General features: G+C 41.0%; 1 protein-coding gene across 1 annotated transcript in view; it reads right to left on the reverse strand.

Annotated features, from left to right (window-relative positions):
• The window catches only part of SH3BGRL2 (SH3 domain binding glutamate rich protein like 2), a 60,042-nt gene that overhangs the window by 11,771 nt on the left and 30,917 nt on the right, over positions 1-17,354 (reverse strand). Inside the window, exon 3 of the mRNA XM_040698303.1 lies at positions 8,886-9,071. Coding sequence (XP_040554237.1) covers positions 8,886-9,071 — 186 coding nt within the window. The remainder of the gene's footprint in view (positions 1-8,885; positions 9,072-17,354) is intronic.

The raw sequence follows: 17,354 nt of genomic DNA on the forward strand, positions 1-17,354 counted from the left end.
ATACACAGTCATCAAATACCCAGGAACTAACGTCCCTCACCGCTGCACAGGGCGTCCAAGTGCAGAAGGGCCTCTCAAAATTAGGATATCAAAGTGGCAGAATGCCCACCTGGGCAGGGAATATTCAAGTGTACATCCAAGAAATATAGATGACAACAAGTACACCACTTTTGTGCAACTTCTAGCTAATTTTTTCCAACACCTTTACAGATAATCTTGAGTGAGATCATACAGCATGTGCAGGACAGTTGAGTGATCAAGCCTGGCCAGCATGGGTTCATGAAAGGCAGGTCCTGCTTGACCAGCCTCATATCCTTCTATGATCATGTGATCCAACTGGTAGATGAGGGAAAGACTGCTAACATAGTCTACCTAGACTTCAGCCAAACCTTTGACTCTGTCACTCATGGTATTCTACTGGAGAAGCTGGCTGCTTGTGGCTAGTGGACAAGTAGACTTTTTGCTGGGCAAAGAACTAGCTGGAGTGCTGGGCCCAGAGACTGGTGATGAATGGAGTTAAATACAGCTGGCAACTAGTCACGAGTAGTGTACTGCAGGGGTTGGTATCGGGGTCCATCATATTTAATGTCTTTATTGATCACCTGGATGAGGGGTTGAGGGCACCCTTAGTACATTTGCAGATGACACCAAGTTGGGAGGAAGCGACAATCTGCCTGAGGATAAGAAGGCCCTACAGAGAGATCTGGACAGGCTGGATTTCTGGGCTGAAGCCATCAGCATGAAGTTCAACAAGCTCTAATGCTGGGTCCTGCACTTTGGCCACAACAACCCCAGGCAACACTACAGGCTTGGGGTAGAATGGCTGGAAGACCGTGAAGAGAACAAGGACCTGGAGGTGTTGGTCTACGTTTGACTGAACATGAGCCAGCAGTGTACCTGGATGGACAAGAAGACCAATGGCATCCTGGCTTGTATCAGAACTAGCATTGCCAGCAGGAACAGGGAAGTGATCGTTCCTCTGTTCTCAGCTCTAGCAAAGCTATACCTTGTTTTAGGCCCCTTACTATGAGAAAGACATTCAGGCCCTGCAGTGTGTCCAGAGAAGAGTAATGAAGCTGGTGAGGGAACTGGAGCACAAGTCTCATGAGGAGTGGCTGAGGGAACCGGAATTGTTTAGTCTGGAGAAGAGGAGGCTCAGGGGAGACCTTATTAGTACGGCACAATATGAAGTTTTGGTTTCATGAAAAGGAGAGCTAAGATCACAAACAAAACTACTAGTGACCTATGTCTTCAGAACATCAATGTAATTAAAAAAAAAAAAAAAAAAAGCAGTATTTTTTGCTATATTAAGGTAAGAGTTCTAATTTTATACCGGTCATCTTTAATTCCTTCAAACTACACAAACACTCTGCATCACTCCACTTAGGAAATAGTATCTGAAAATAGACTAAGATATCTCCAAAATGCACCCAGTCTTTGGCAGCTATTACCTTTAAATGGTGGGATAATTTACAGGAACATACCTGCTACTTTACCTTGAAACAGCTATACATAATGTTTAGAAAGCAGAAAGTTCAGGCTAAAACTGCAGTGCTCAGCAGAAATTTACTCCCTCCACTACAGTAAAGAAAATTTCAGACATTATATGATCTTTGAGCAGTTCACTCGAACTTTTAACTAGTGGGAGTATCACTCTTCTGAAGGCTAAATGGACCACCAAGTTACTGAGTTGGATAAGATCCATACAAGGTTGCAAGGAACCGTATGTAGCCTTGCCAGACACCACATTAGCCTTACAACTGCCCTGGCTCCTGAACTGAAGGCCGTACAGCAGTCATGCTGGAAGGGCATTATGTCACATTGCTTGAGGATCCAAGGAGACAGCGTTCAAGCTCTGCATAACAAACTCCACAATGGCAGGCCAGGGCAGAAACTCTGGAATGATCTCTAGCCAGTTTTCTTAAATCCTCTGTTTTCTCCTTATTAGAGAGTAGTTACCAGTTTGTCATTTTACACACATTAAAAAAAGCACCTTTAAAAAAAAGACAGAAATTTAACAGTACAGATTAATCACTGCAACAGTATTTTCCTGTGCACTGAATAGTTTCTTGAGAACACTGTCCCCCTTTCAGCAGCCTATTTTATTTCTTTCTTGTCTATAGGCCTTCACTGTTTTGATGGAGTTGATAGTCACATATTGCATTTCAGGGAAGGACAATAAATATCAAATATCTCTGTCTCTGCTGCTATGCCCACTAGACAGTCTATCAGTCCTTACCCTGACACTCTAAACCATCTGGACAGCTTCCAAGGGGGAACAAAATAAAATAAAATAAAATAAGAGAAAGAAGAGTCAGTCTGCTGTGTAAATATTTTCCCTTCAACTCCCACCTGGAAACAGATTTCCTTTTAATTTTGGTTAGCCTAAATTACAGACAATTTCACATCAGTGGCAGAATTTCTGCATAGAAAACTATCACTGTTTCAAAGTGTTAACTTGAAGCTTTATAAGGTTAAAATCAGCTTCACTGGGAAAGGGGTGATTTCTAATCTCCTGAACAGATCCAGGATTCTCTTCTAGTCTAAGCATGCTGTGAATTCAACTGTGGAGATATCAGAGAACAGAAAAGGTGTGAGACACAGGACTAAATTCAGACACCATTTTTTGAGTATTTTTTGCATGCAATATTAAGAACTCTCCACGCCCAATGTTCTGGCTACTGCTGATCCTAGTTGGATTTGTGTAGCTGTGGCTTCTCGCCACCAGGTGAAGAAGCTAAAGCCCTGCTCAGGATCTACAGATTTCACTCCAGAAGCCACGTGCCCAAAATTAAAGCATTTCAGTTCTTGACATCATATTATAGTCCCCCACTGTGAATTTTCCCCAGATGTACCGGTCTGCAATAACCTCTCAATTTGTCTGGACTTTCCTGTGTCTGTGCAAGAAAGATGACACTAAGCAGGGTAAATATTTATCCATTCATTTTGTAAATAGTGTTTTTAACCTGCAAGATACTGAATTGCTAGTTCCACAGTCTATGCTATCAGCAGTTCTTTAGAAAAGAATCTGAATAACTCACGTGCAAATTTACTGATCTGGCTGTTAGAGAAATATACAATGAGAGGTAGAGCATTAGAATTTTTCTTTAACTTTGAAAGCAAATAAAAGTTAGAAAATGAACTACAGCCTTCAATTTCTCATTTTCTTTGGGTCTGGCCTTCATAACATACCAGTGTTCTGGCTGTTGTCCAGCAGTGCTTGCATAGCATTGAGGTCTTTATTTCTAACTCTGCATTGAAGTTCGGAAGGGACACAGCTGAGACAATGCCCCAAGCTGCATGGGGATATACCCTACCATATAACTACACGCTCAGCAATAAATACCAGGGAGAGTTGTCTTTTAAGGTAGCCATTGCTCAGGGTCTTGTTGGAGACTGGTCTGATTTTGGGATGTGGTGAGTGACTCCGTTTGCATTATTTGGTGATTTTTCACCTTTCCTTCACTTACTAAACTGTCTCCCCTAACCTACAAGTTCTTCTCACTTTTTCTCTTCCTATTTTCTCCCCTGACCTGCTTGGAGCGTGAGATGAACAAGCAGGTGTGCTGTTGCTTGGTATTGACAGGTCAACGCATAGCAGTCTGCTTTGGCTCCTGAAGAGGGACTCAAGACAGTTCAAGACAGCAAGAGACTTGAGAGTAGTGTGCTAGAATAAACTTAAAGCTTTTTACCTAGCTGTTACTTGGCAGGCTCTTACTTGCTGCTGCTGGTCACAGTGCTGACTTGTCCTCAGCATTGTTTATTCCCTCACTTGCTCCACTGCTTTTTCCTTTTCATTCTGTACATCAAATGCGAAGGGTTGCTAATGGCTGCTTTCAGCTTTTGCTGTGTTATCGCTTAATTTTGCTTTGCTTGGGAGAGTTATGATAAAAGCATTGGCCTCCAGCCTAATCTAGTATGTGGCCCCTGTACTGCTGCCATCCCAGTAGTCTGGGAACCATCTTGTGGAGACAGTAGGCAAATAGTTCTTTCTCCTCTACTCCAGAAGCCACTTCGTGAAAGAAGGAAGAATGAAATCTTCTGTTTCTCCAGGGCAAATGCTCCGACCCATCTCACAATGGCCTTCCAGTTTCTTGAATACCCCTATGTAACCAGATTGCTAAATATTACTGCATGCACTGAAGCTGATTATGATTTCACATAAAATTAAGTAGCCAGTTGGAAATGCTGTCCAGGAACATGACCTGAGAAAATCAGTTCCTGGGAGGTAAGGTGTGTGAGCCTTGTAAAGACTGGGTAAGTGTGTCAGTGACCAAACCTGAGCTAGTTTTGGTGCCCAACAGTCCAACCCAACCCCTTTCCTGAATGACCACTGTAACAGATGGACTCCAAGTCATGGAATAATGAACTGAATGGACATTTGATGGGGATGCCCCATAGACTAACTGAATGATACTTATGTATACATAAAAAAACTAGGGGGGAGGAGGGTGTTGAGGATGTATTGGATATGGACGACAAATAGTAAGGAATAAGGAATAGAGATTTTACTGGGTCTGGCTGGCATAGAGTTGTCTTCATACTACGGTGTTTTGTTTTGGGTCTGTGACTGAAATAGCATTGAAAACACACCAGTGTTTTGCTATTGCTCCACAGTGTTTGCACAGCAGCAAAGTCTTTTCCATTTCCCATTGTGCTCCCTTCTTACCTCCCACAGTGAGTAGGCTGGGGGTAGGCAACAGGGTGGGAGTGTACACAGCTAGGACAGCTGATCCAAACTGCCCAAATAGATACTGAATGCCATACAACATTGTGCTAAGCAATAAAACTGGGGAGGGAGTGTTTTTCTTTCAAGGTAGCTATTGCTTTTGGACTAGGTTGGCACTGATTCCCTTTTCGAGGTTGTGAGTGATTGTCTTCGCACCACCAGTTTTTTGCTCCATCCTCTCCCTTTTCCTTCACCTATTTAACTGTCTCTATCTCAATCCATGAGTTCTTTTACTCTTGTTCCTCCAATTCCATGCTCACTTGCCCCAGGCAGGAAGCTGGGAGGGGGCAAGGAGAGAAGGGGAGGTGAGTGAGGAAGAATTTGTGTAGCTGCTAGTGGAGGAGGAGGAAGTCATTTTTCCATCCTCCATTATTGTACAAAAGGACTCCGATAAATTTTTTTTGACAAATAGTAGAGAGGGATGTTTAAATTTATCATGTCAATCTACACTCTAGCAATGGAGAGAGCTAGAATCATGCTGTCAAAAGGCCACATGGTGCCTTCTGAGGAAAAAAAAGTTCAGTTTTTATAGTCTTTTCAAGGCATCTTAATTTTACTTATCCATACGCAGAGTGTATAAGGAGCATGCACTCAAGCACTGACATCTCCTAACTCTTTCATGATAGTAGCTATAGCAAGGTAACTGTAGTCACCTCAGATTTACACCAGTGTAAATTACATGAGGTTCACGTGTACGGTGTCTGAAATATAGACCTCTCTCACAGACATACAATGTTACAGCAATGTCACTAAGATGAAATAACAGATTATAGAGTCACAAAAATATGCAAATTACCATTATGTCACTGCTATGACATAGCACTGGATTATCAGTAAAACGATTTGTGTTACTGTGTGCTCTCAGCTCTTATCTAGCTTGTTCACAGGAAATAAAAAATGATTCTCACTGAAAAAAGTTCCTACTTCAATATCCGATTAGCAAAGCTTTTCACTGAGAAATTGGAGAGTGGATGTTAGAAGATTAAGAGAAAGACGAGACAGATTAATGATCATATCTGCAATTACATCAGCTCAGAAAAATGCCACTGACTCACTTATGCTTCAAAACATGGAATTTGTCTGTTAGTGTCAGAAGGAACCCTCTCCCTGTATTTTGCATGTTTGTTGGGGGAGAGGGGGAAGAGTCACCTTTTTAAACCCTTTTCCCCTCTATACCAGCTATCCCATATTCAAATGGACAACAACAACACTTCGGGGATACTAAATGGAAACACTGAAGACAAACCTGAAATGACCTTTCACAGAAAAAAAAAAACAACCAAAAAACCGTATGGCTACGAACATGACGTGTACTCAAGACTCCCACGTCATACTCTCATGAATCTCTCTTGAAACTGTGAACAAAAGTATATTTTGCTTTTCTTTGCTTAGCCCTCATATTTTTATGGAAGCAGCAAAGGATCTGACCAGTCTGTATTCTATGTCTACATTGTCAGTGATAATGTGCAAGTCAGAATGAGTACATGGGTAGCTCCTGGTACCATGTTGAGACTGTAGAACTGGCAGGGACAGAAACAGACAGTGTTGGTTAATAGAGCATATTGGTTTAGAAACTGGCTGGACACAAATCAGGAATGATAAGCTTCAATTTAACAGAATTAACAGAAATCTTTGTGGTTCTTTTTTTAGTTTAGTTTTTAAGTTATATAATAGCATGTTGTTGTTGTTTTATATTATGTAAAGATTAACCAATGAAAATCCTTACTGCAGAAATCGAAAAGGAGACATGATGTGCAATGCTTGCTGATTTCATCTAACTTCTACGATATTATAACCTCCTTTCTAGCTCTGACCTCCTTTGTCTCCTGCCTAATGTTCTGCCTTCCTTGTTACCTGAGAGCTTCATTAACTAATGCCAGCAGGACAACTGATGAACTTTGGAGATCCAGCACACATTTTTCCTTCATCCCATAAAATATGTTGGGCTTTTTTTTTTTTTTTCAAAGTATGTTTGCTCCTTGAAGAGGTTCATGTAGCCAGTGAGGTCTACTAATAGGATTAACTCTGCTCAACCAAATGAGCTATCAGCTCAGCGGACAGATTAACAAGATCACCTCACATGTTGCATGACATCTTCTGCCTTGCTAATTCCAAACTGCAATTACTAAGACTTGTTTAAAACATACTATAGAGAAAAAACTGCAAAGATGCAGAATTGATATGAAACAACTGCTTAGAACATTGTATTACCAGATTCACTAAAATCACACTGAACAGTATAAATGCTGATATCCACAAGTGAGGAGCTGCTGCAAGAGTGTCAACATCCCTTCCATGTCCCACATAATTCTTTTCAATGGACATTTTATATCCTGAAGTAGGAAGATATGAGTTAAATAGCTGAGGGAGGAGGTCTTGTATTGGCATTCTTTACCTATCAGAGGGATTTTAAATATCTTGTTTCAAAAAAGCCAATTAGCTGCTAATAATATACAGTTTGGTGAAAAGAAGACTGGGAGGGGATCTGATTAATGTTTATAAGTATCTAAAGGGAGGTGGGAGGCAAATGGATGAGGCCAGGCTCTTCTCAGTGGTATGATATCCATAGGAATGCCCTAAAACTTGAACATAGGAAGTTCCAAACAAACGTGATATTTAAGACACGTCTAGATGCCTACCTGTGTGACCTATTGTAGGGGACTAACTTTAGCAGGAGTGTTGTTGGACCCAGTGATCTCTTGATGTCCCTTCCAACCCCTGCAATTGTATGATTCTGTGTAATTTATTTGTTGCAGAGGATCCTGAATCAGTCCTTGTGCTCTTCCTGCATTAAGCTTGCCATCACAGTGCAGCTGACAGGTTCTCAGCAGATTTGAATGATCCATCAGCCAGCAGCAGCTTACTTGCACTACAGTACAGTCAGACAGGAGTAAGTTAGAACTAGCTCGGATGTCTCTTCATCTCGTTGTATCCACATTTACCCTGGTCCATCTATTACAACCCAGACACAAACTTTCCCATTTCATCCTCCTACTGAATACACATACAAACCTTACAAAATTGCTTTCTGATGCATATAGTTTGGCATATCAAACCTCCCTGTCTCCCACCAGACAGTCCAGTAAGTACCTTAAAACCTGCCTCCTGAAGGATATACAAGTCATACAACTGAAGTACAAAAGAATGTAGCAAGGCAGAGAGGACACAGCTGTGATCATTTTACACTTTGTTCTAAGGAGAGGCTAAGTTCTGGGAAGGTTTTCCCAGACTACAAGAGTGCCTAAGACTCAGGGCTGCAGGCTAAGTAGGAAAGTAAAACATCTATATGGTGCCATTCTTAATGCATCAGTCCAAAGTTACCACTTCAGCTTGCACTAGCTGATGGAGATGTTATTGCAGCTCACACCATCAGAGAAATCAGTTCACCCATCAATCTGCTGTCAGAATCACAAGAGCTCAAGCTTATTAGTTTTGCAGCAGAAAAAGTGTCAAGATGCTTCTCTTAAGGGAAAAAATAAAACCATTTATTTCACAAATCGAGTAGCAAATAGCATTCATTTTTCCTAGAGACTCAGACTACAAAGGCTCTCTGAGCATAAATGAAATTTACCCTGTAACAGCAACACAGAGGGAGCTTAATTATAATGACAGTATGACTCAATCTAGTCAGTGTTCTCATTTGCTGTACCGAGGATTTCCTTCTGAATTTTTGCTAGCCTCAAGTAGCAAAAGCAGGAATCACCAGATTCTGGTGGTCTTACAAAGGAACTTTACCACCAACAGGTTGTACATTAATCCATATATATACTGAACAAGCTCAACAGCAAGTTTTGCATATTTAAAAGGCTAAGAGGGTATACAGTGCCTTTGACATGGTCCCACACTATGTTCTTATCTCTAAATCAGAGAACTATGGATTTGAAGGTTTTCTATTGAGTGGATAAACAATTGGTTGGATGATTGAAGCCAGAGGATTGTAGTCAGCTGCTCTACGTCCAGGTGAAGGGGCCCCAGGCAAGATGTTATAGTGCCTGATTTAGTGGTTGGCAACCCTGCCCACAGCAGCAGGGTTGGAACTAAATCATCTTTAAGGTCCCTTCCAACTCAAGCCAATCAATGATCCTATAATTCCAACATACTAAGGTATTAGGGTATACAACCATACTGTCTGTTGGTAACTGTAGCAGCTACTTACTCCACAGTACCGGTCATCACTGAATATCTGTGGTGGCAATGGATTGCCTTGCGCAGGCTGCCTGTCCTCAGGAATATTTTTATACATCCATTGTCTTTTCTCCTCTGACATCGTGATATCCACTTCTTCAAACTCTATGCGATTGGCTTCCAGGAACCTCACCACATCTTGTTGCCTCTTCTTTATCTAGATGAAAGAAAAAAAGAAAACAAGAACAGTACATCAAAGCAAGTCAACCATAACCCAGATATGTTTACAAACCTGAGTACATTCCTTCTCTCCTGTCCTACTTCCACATGACAGAAAGTCAAGAACTCAGGAAGAAAGGGGGAATTTTTGTTTTTCAATTTAAGTGCACAGACATTAAACAATGCTGTTTCTCTACAAGATGACAAAGGTTATACCTCCTCATCCAATTTTTAGAAGGCCGTCTCTCTAGTTCCACTGTAGAATTTTCAGCCTTTACTCTCTAGATGAATCTTTAAAAAGATAAAGAAACAAACTCTGTGATACTTACAAGTAGAAGTTAAAAGATATAGTTGGTTTTCAAAACCACGGAGAGCTACATTTTTGAAGCATAAAGGCTGGTAGAAATGTAAGGCAAGCAACTCTGAGAAGAGTCCACTCCTATAGGTGACCACTGAGATAGATATGTTGGCACATATGAGGAAAAAAAACATCGGTTGCACATATTTGTTTTCCTAGACACCAAGATATCTTTTAAAAATGCAGCTCCATGGCTCCCTGAACAAGGCTTGTTGAATCTTTAATTAAAAGTGTCTGTCTGCATAATGCACGTGTCTAAAAATAAGCATGATTTCATCTCTTGAAAATTAATTTCACCACAAAAAAGATGCATTAGGTACGTACTAAATGTACTAAATGGTTTATTCCTTCCAAAGCGATTATCATCCTTATACAAAAGCCTAGTGGAGGCAAAACACCAACAGTTTCTAGCTCATTGCAGCTAACTAAGGTCAGCTCTTAACAGCTCGCAGGGCTTCAAGCAGATCCATCAGGAGAAGACTACCTCTACCTCAAACAGGATTTGATAGCAAGACGGCAACCTTTGAAAAGAAAGTCTGCAGGGCTGAGGAAAACTAGCTGTGCTCATTTGTCTCAATCTGCTCTGCATTCTTTTTAGTTCATTTTGTATTTTCTGCATGTACTTATTGAAACAATTTCCTTCAGAAGGAAGCTATATGCTGTGTTTTTACAGCTATGATCAACAGCATTATTTGAATTAAAAATAGCACTTTAATAATTTTACAGTATTCCTGGAGTGTTGTATCCACACAGTTGCTGACTGGCATAAAGCCCAGGTGGATGAGTCATGCCTGCTGGCATCATATGACCCAAATACTATTTGGAAATCAGGATTTTTAAAGTGCACGTGCTAGCTGCTCTCATCACACAGCCCATTACATCCACCCAAATGAAGCACAAAAACACACAGCTTCTGGAGGTAACGGTGATGGGTATCATTGCTCTTGATCACTGCACTTGAACTAAGAGAATAGACATCTCAACAAACCAGAAATACAAAAAGTCTTAAATGATTACTGCCTTTCTAAGTGGATTTGTAGTTGTTTTTTTGGTTGGCTTTTTTTCCTCCCTTTCTTACGTAAGCTGTATTAGTTTTTAGGCATACCACAACAGAATCGCTTTTTCATACAGAAGGCAGCTCCAAAACTCATATGAAAGTAATACCGTATCAACAAGAGGTATATTACTGCATCATCATCACTGCTGGCATCAAAACTTGGCATCTACTGCCTCCCTAAAAACTGTTATGAGGAAATCTATGGTCAATGTAGAAGCAAAGCTTCAAGAGGGGACCAAAGTGGAAGTTATTTTATTTTAATCAAGATTAATAAGCATTTATTAAAATAGAAATGAGACACCTAAAGCAGCATGTGGAGATGTCATTTGTTTGCAATGAAGTACTGCTAAAACCAACTTGAACTCTACCCCTATGGCGTTCATCAGCTCCACAGGTTGGGCTAGCCAGCAAATGACAGATCAGAATCCCAGTGCACAACAGCATGCCCTAGCCAAGTCTTTCAGACCTGCACTTCTCAGAGTGGCTGTGCAGTGACTGTACAGTGGGGACAATCCCTGGCACACTGTGACATCCAAATCACTGCCGTAAGCTGTTTGTGAGGCTAAATCAGCCTTGGGCAAAGCTCTCCATGCCCAGGCCACACTCTGCTGTATATGTAATCATTTTGTCTGCTGTCTTCCAGTACACTATAGAGTGAACTGCAGCTCAGCTTTAAGCAGTTCCCTCACATTTTACCCTTCACACCATGAGAATTCTCCCACAATCACACACTTCCTAATCTCTCCCTTTTATTTTTATAAAACTAATTAAGATGTTGAAGGGAAATAAATTGGTGGGGGGTTTTGAGCCAGAAGATTTGCAATTCTGCACACGACATCTGCAGGAGTTATCAGCTGTGGATGTGCCAGCTGTATCAATTGAAACAAAATGCCTTGAAAAATTTTAGGCAGAGAAGCAACATCATCTCCTCCCCCAAATGATTTGATTGAAGTTTGTAAACTGAAGCAAGAGAAATACTTACATTAGAAATCCTATGAAATTATGCCTTGTTGTTTAAGACTGATGCTCAGAGTATCTGCCACAACTGAAGCCAGCTGATTGTTCCCCAAGAAAACCACAGGATCTTTGTCTTCCCATACAACTGGATCTGTGCCGCAGGCATGCGTCAGCCTCACAATCCTGCCTGTAGTTCTTGTTTGTGATTACTCCAAGCTAAAAAAACCTCCAGTGTTCAACCAAATGGAGCCCTCAGCCAGCCAACATGCCCCAAAGGGCAATGTCAATTCCTCCTTCCTCACTAGCCTACACAGGGGACCTGAGCTCCTGCCCAGAGCCCAGGGAAGATCAGTGCAGCCTCATGTGACAAACTGTCTAGGTGCATGCTTTAGTCCTCTTCATACAACTAAACTTTGCACATTGTTCCTCCAGGCTTTCCAGAGCTTGATGCAACTTAAAGGATCCTGAAAAAAGGGTTCATACAATCAGAAATACCACGACCAAAAAACCTCAGTTTATGGCTATTTATACAACAATTTGTGAAAGCATTTGTATTCTTATACAGCAGACTGCCTTAACACCAAAATATTTTGCTTTTAATATATCTTAACATGTCAGAAGATGCTGAAAGATAAACCATCAAAATAAACACCCCTTGTGAAGTTTCAAACTCCTCCACACTTCATTCTATATTCCATGAGACTCCAGCTTCCATATGCATCCTATACATCTCATCTCAAAGCATGCAATTAAACATAGATTTGGTTTTTTTAATTCCCTTGTAGTCATGAAATTAATATTATCCATAAGCGCAAACAGGAATAGGCACTATCATCTCTTTTTGTTAAGCAGCAACACTGATTATGAAACAAAATCAGTGTCTCTTTACATGATGTTATTCTAATCTCTATCACGATGGAGAAAATTCTAAGCTAACAGTCTGCTGTGATAATCCAGTGGCTGTCTTCCATGTTCTAAGCAGGATGATTGTTTTCTGAACTTCTGTTCTCATGGATTTAGTCTTGCTTTTAATTTACATTTCTATTCACAAACACAAGACAGGAAAGAAACACCCAAAGACGTCTCCATTTATCCCAGCATTGGAGACAGTTTGTTTAGGTGGATTAAAAAACAGCAATAATAATCTGTGCATTCTGATATACAGAACTGATGGAACGAGTTAATCACTAATTCAGTAGCTCAGTTTACAAAGAAAGTCCACCTCAGCTAATGTACACATGCCTTCTCCCCTGGCTTTCATTTCTTCATGCTGATTTACAGCAGGTACAGGAGACCACACCACAGTCTGCTTTGCAGAAATGCTTCAAAGGCATTCTCAGGCCAGACGGAACCATTGGGATTATCCGGTCTGGCCTTTAGCATCCCTGAATTAATTTCTCTTAGGAGTAGGAAGTTGCTTACAAATTGTTTTCCCCTAAGCTTCATTCCTGAACTGTAAACGACGGGGAACCTACCATGTATTTTAAATTGTTCCCAAAGCTAATTAATTGTCTTTGCTTAAAATCCCTGCCTGCTTCAATTTAGATTTCACCTCACCTGCAGATTTCAGCCACTTATACCTCCATATTTTTTTCTGTTAGACTGAAAAAACCCTTCTACCATAAGATTATTGTTTCCCATACAACTTAAATGAGATCAAGTCACTGCTTAATTATCTCCCAGCTAACCTGAACATGGATGTCCAGTAAAAACAAAATACCTATTTCCCCCTTAACAGCAGAATAACCAAATGGGAATGTTATCATCACAAATCACGCCCAGAATGGTCTAGAAATTCAGCAAAATTAGATGAGAGACCACAAACGCACTTTGGAAGTCTGACAATTAAAAAGCCAAAGCAAGTCCATTGAGACCTGGGTATCTCAAGGCAGAGGTGGTCCTGCTGTTCCTTTCCTTCTCCTCAAACCCTGTCAGTCTCTCCTGATCCATGTCCTTACCCCAGTGCTGAAGCAGTCACGCTGTGCCCTCACTGACTCAGCTGAGAATGGAATGCAATGCACTGGGCAGGGGCACCTTCACCATTCAGCACAATGACACAGCTAAGTAGATTTCACTGTTGGCTGTCAAGGAGGTGGTGCAACACTGATCCCTCCTATCCAGCAGCTCCTACAGCTTTCCCTGCAGCAACATAATGCAGGAACCAGTGGGACAAGGGAGGGAGAGGCAGTCAGTTCCATACCACCATCTGCTCTGTCTTTATCAGTAGCAAAACCACACCCCAAGAATATGGCTCAGCAGAAGCTGGAGCATGACAAGCAACAGGTCTCTGAAATACAAACTGCAAAAGCAGCATTTTGTAACACAAACACACAATCCAGCTCACCACCACTGCTGAAAATACCAGATGCGGAGCCTTTGCCTTTTTAAGTCACGAAAACATACCCAAAGGGATTGCTGCACTGCGAATTGCTGGTGTCATCTCACACACTCTGAGACTTAGATGCAGATCCTCACAGTTCCATTATATTTGCAATGTGTAGCAGCTGACCTTCTGCTGAACATCTCTTTCTCTGCCTGGCTGGAGAGCACAAGTGGCCCTGGCAATTTTTATTGCAGAGAGATGGCAGGGCTGCGACATGAAGACTCATATGATTAATTCATTGTTCTTGGCACAGGAAAATAGAGCTCAGCCATATACACAGGAAAAAAAAGAGAGAAGAAACTGCGGCTTGATGAAGGAGCACAGGAAAAAAAGAAAGAAAGTCAGCATTCTTTGCTGGTGGGAATACTTACATAAATGGCTAACAGCCGTACCAGCTACTGTGTTACACATGATAGAAGAGTCTCCTCGGAACAGATCCCCACATAGCTTAACACTTCATCCTGAAGAAAAGCTATATATTCATATTTCAAAATCCTAAAAATTGACCCCAGAACATTTCAGCCTGAAAATAAATAGAGCAGTCCCTGAGCAGCAGCCACATGCAGCCTGCAGTGCCCAGGGCTATACTAGCAGCAATCAGCCACTTGCATACAGAGGTATAATTAAGGACATACCATATGAAATACTTATGAAGCTGGGAGGGCAATCTGCTCAGCTTAATGTAAAATTAGTCTGCAGATCCCTGGGAGCTGCTGAGACACTGTTTTGCCAGGCAATCTGCACACCTTCACCTGTGAGCAGTACACAGTAGGCTACCTCTGAAAGAGTCCAGCATTTCCAAAATGCAATTACAGTTTGAGCCAGGTTTGGGTTTTAAGATTCCTCACAACAAGCAGTCAGCAAAAGAAAGCACCTTTAGTTTTTTTCTGTAAAATCATAGAAGACAGTCAAGCTTGCTCCATGCCCAGTGCCTACTAGCCTCATCTTCATACTGTTAGATGTGAAACTGTGATAAAATGCATTTAAATCATAGAATGGCCTGGGTTGAAAAGGACCATAATGATCATCTAGTTCCAAGCCCCCTCCTATGTGCAGGGTCGCCAACCACTAGACCAGAGCCACATCCAGCCTGGCCTTGTGTAGACATGTTTCTACTACAAGCTGAAGGGGAAAGTTTGTTATTTAAGACAATTTGTAAGAAAATTTTATTCTCTGTTCGAGTCACACAAAGGAGTCTTCAAAACAATTGAAGGTGAGTGTTAGCTCAGGAGGGTTCCTCATTTCAATGAGTCCACAGTAGAGAAGCAGAGGTAGATAAAGACCAAACAGAAAGGCGAATGACCAAGAAGAAAAAAAGAAGGTTCTTTAGAAGCATCAACTATCAGCACCGCCATGCAGAGTAACTTTTAGGTGCATGTAACTGAGAAAGCCTTTCAAGTCAGTCCCAAGTCTACTTCTTCTGGTTTCTTCTGAGGAAACAAGACTTATCAGTGATGTACATTAATGAAGTAATTTATTCTACCATTTCTTCTCAAAGTAGGAGCAAGGTGTTCCTGTAGTGTTGAAAATCTACGTCCATGTGAATCTGGGGCAGAGCCGATGAATCTAGATGCTATGACACCCAAACCTTGGCTCATTACTCATTATATCAGCTGGATCTATCCTCCAGTTAAAGACATGAACTTGTATTATGCTGCACCAATGCAAAACCAAAAAATACCACCGCTTGTGGAAATCAAAACAGGCTAATACAAAGCAAGACCTGGAGACTTTACAACAGGAGCTGAGCCAGACCTTGGAAGTCCCAATGACGCTGGGGTCCTGGTGGCCAGCACAGAACAGAAGACAGTATCAGTTGTTAGTGAGCATGGTAGGGATGGATTGACAGTTAGACTTGATGGTCTTAGTGGTCTTTTCCAACCGTAATGATTCTATGGATGTATGAGCAGCCTGCATGATGTTAGGGATTCATAAAGCATTTTTTCAGCTCCATCCTCCTGAAGGAATCATCCTGCATGACTAGAATAACTCATTTCAAAACACTAATGCTTCAAAATCATAGCTGGCAGCTAACTTCTTTCAAGAGATAGATGTTTTTATTCGTGATTTACCATATGTTTCAGTGATTCAAGAAACTGGTTACAACGAAAGTTCTTTCACGCATTTTTCCCCACAGACATCTCTCAAAGTTGCCAAAGATTAATTTGGAACTCCTGTTTAGTATCGTACACTAAACTCTCCTCTTTCGTCAAATTGGCATGTTTATAGCAAGTTTTTTGCATTGTGAAAGAAACTCTTCCAACAAGAAACATCTAACTTCCTTTTCAAAACATAAGCATAAACACAAGTATGACAACTGAAACCCATTACTCATTCACCTCTCTAGTGATAGGAGAGTTTGCCTCCTAACAAAATGTAAGCTGTTCTCTGACCTTCACATTATATCATGTTTATTCATATGCTTATTTCTTTTGATTTCTGTAGGTAGATTCTGAAGGGTATCCTTCCTTTCCAGTGAAGTCCCACTTCAGCAAGGTAGTTGAGAATAGCCAAGTTCGGAACTATTGTAAACTCAGTCCTCAGCCTTATAGTGCAGAACAGAAAACTGATCTTTGAATCTCACAAGGCCTCCCCCAGTTGGTAAAGCAGGGAGTAGTTTGGTGCAAAGAAGTTCAATACTGCTATGGCTGAAAATCTGAGTTTTAGAGGTGTCACTTAGTGTGAATCATGTTTCCTCAGTAGAATTATGATTTTTTTTTTTTTGTGTGTGTGTGTGTGTGTGAGAGAGAGAGAGAGAGAGAGAGAGAAATAAACTAAACATAGCTATCATGCTTTATTTTCTTAGAACGTACTAAATATCTGGTAGTTGTTTAGAGCGAAAATGCACTGAAGAAAGCCATTTCATAAGCATGTTTTGGAAGGTATGCAAATGTTATAGTACTCAAATTCTTCAAAGAAAAATAAAAGTTTTTACTTTAAAAAAAACACACAAAAGAGTCCCCTAACAAATTCATATACTCTTCTTGTTATGTAATATGTTTATCACCCAGACTTTTAAGATGAAAACACACAATTGCCTTTTTTCCCCCCTTCTTTTTTTTTTGTGACATGGTGAGTCAGCAGAGCACTGAACGTGTTGTGAACTAGTTCTATGTATTTATCAGCCACATTGTTTTGTAACAATGAAGAAAGCAATCCCAGCTGTATTTTCTGTACGTACTGCAGATGAGATATAAAAGCAAACTCTTTGGAAAAGAACAAAAAGTAGGTCACATTTCTTCCTTCTCATCAGCTTTAAGCATCAAAACCCAGTGGTGCAGGAATATTTATCTATTAGAACGTATAAAGGCACCTAGCAGCTCCCAAGGTGGAGCAAGTAATTAAATTAGCTTTGTTTTGTCAGGGCGGGGTCTCTGCATGTTGCCCCTCAGGACTCACAGTGCAGCACCCAGCTGGAGCTCTCACTGTTGCTCATCACCTCGCTGTTGTCTCAGAGCATGGAGCCACATGATGTCACAAACAGAAGCATCCTCACAGTCCCCTAGAGTTTCAAGGAGACATTAAG

This window comes from Gallus gallus, chromosome 3 (assembly GCF_016699485.2).
Source record: "Gallus gallus isolate bGalGal1 chromosome 3, bGalGal1.mat.broiler.GRCg7b, whole genome shotgun sequence".
NCBI lineage: Eukaryota > Metazoa > Chordata > Aves > Galliformes > Phasianidae > Gallus > Gallus gallus.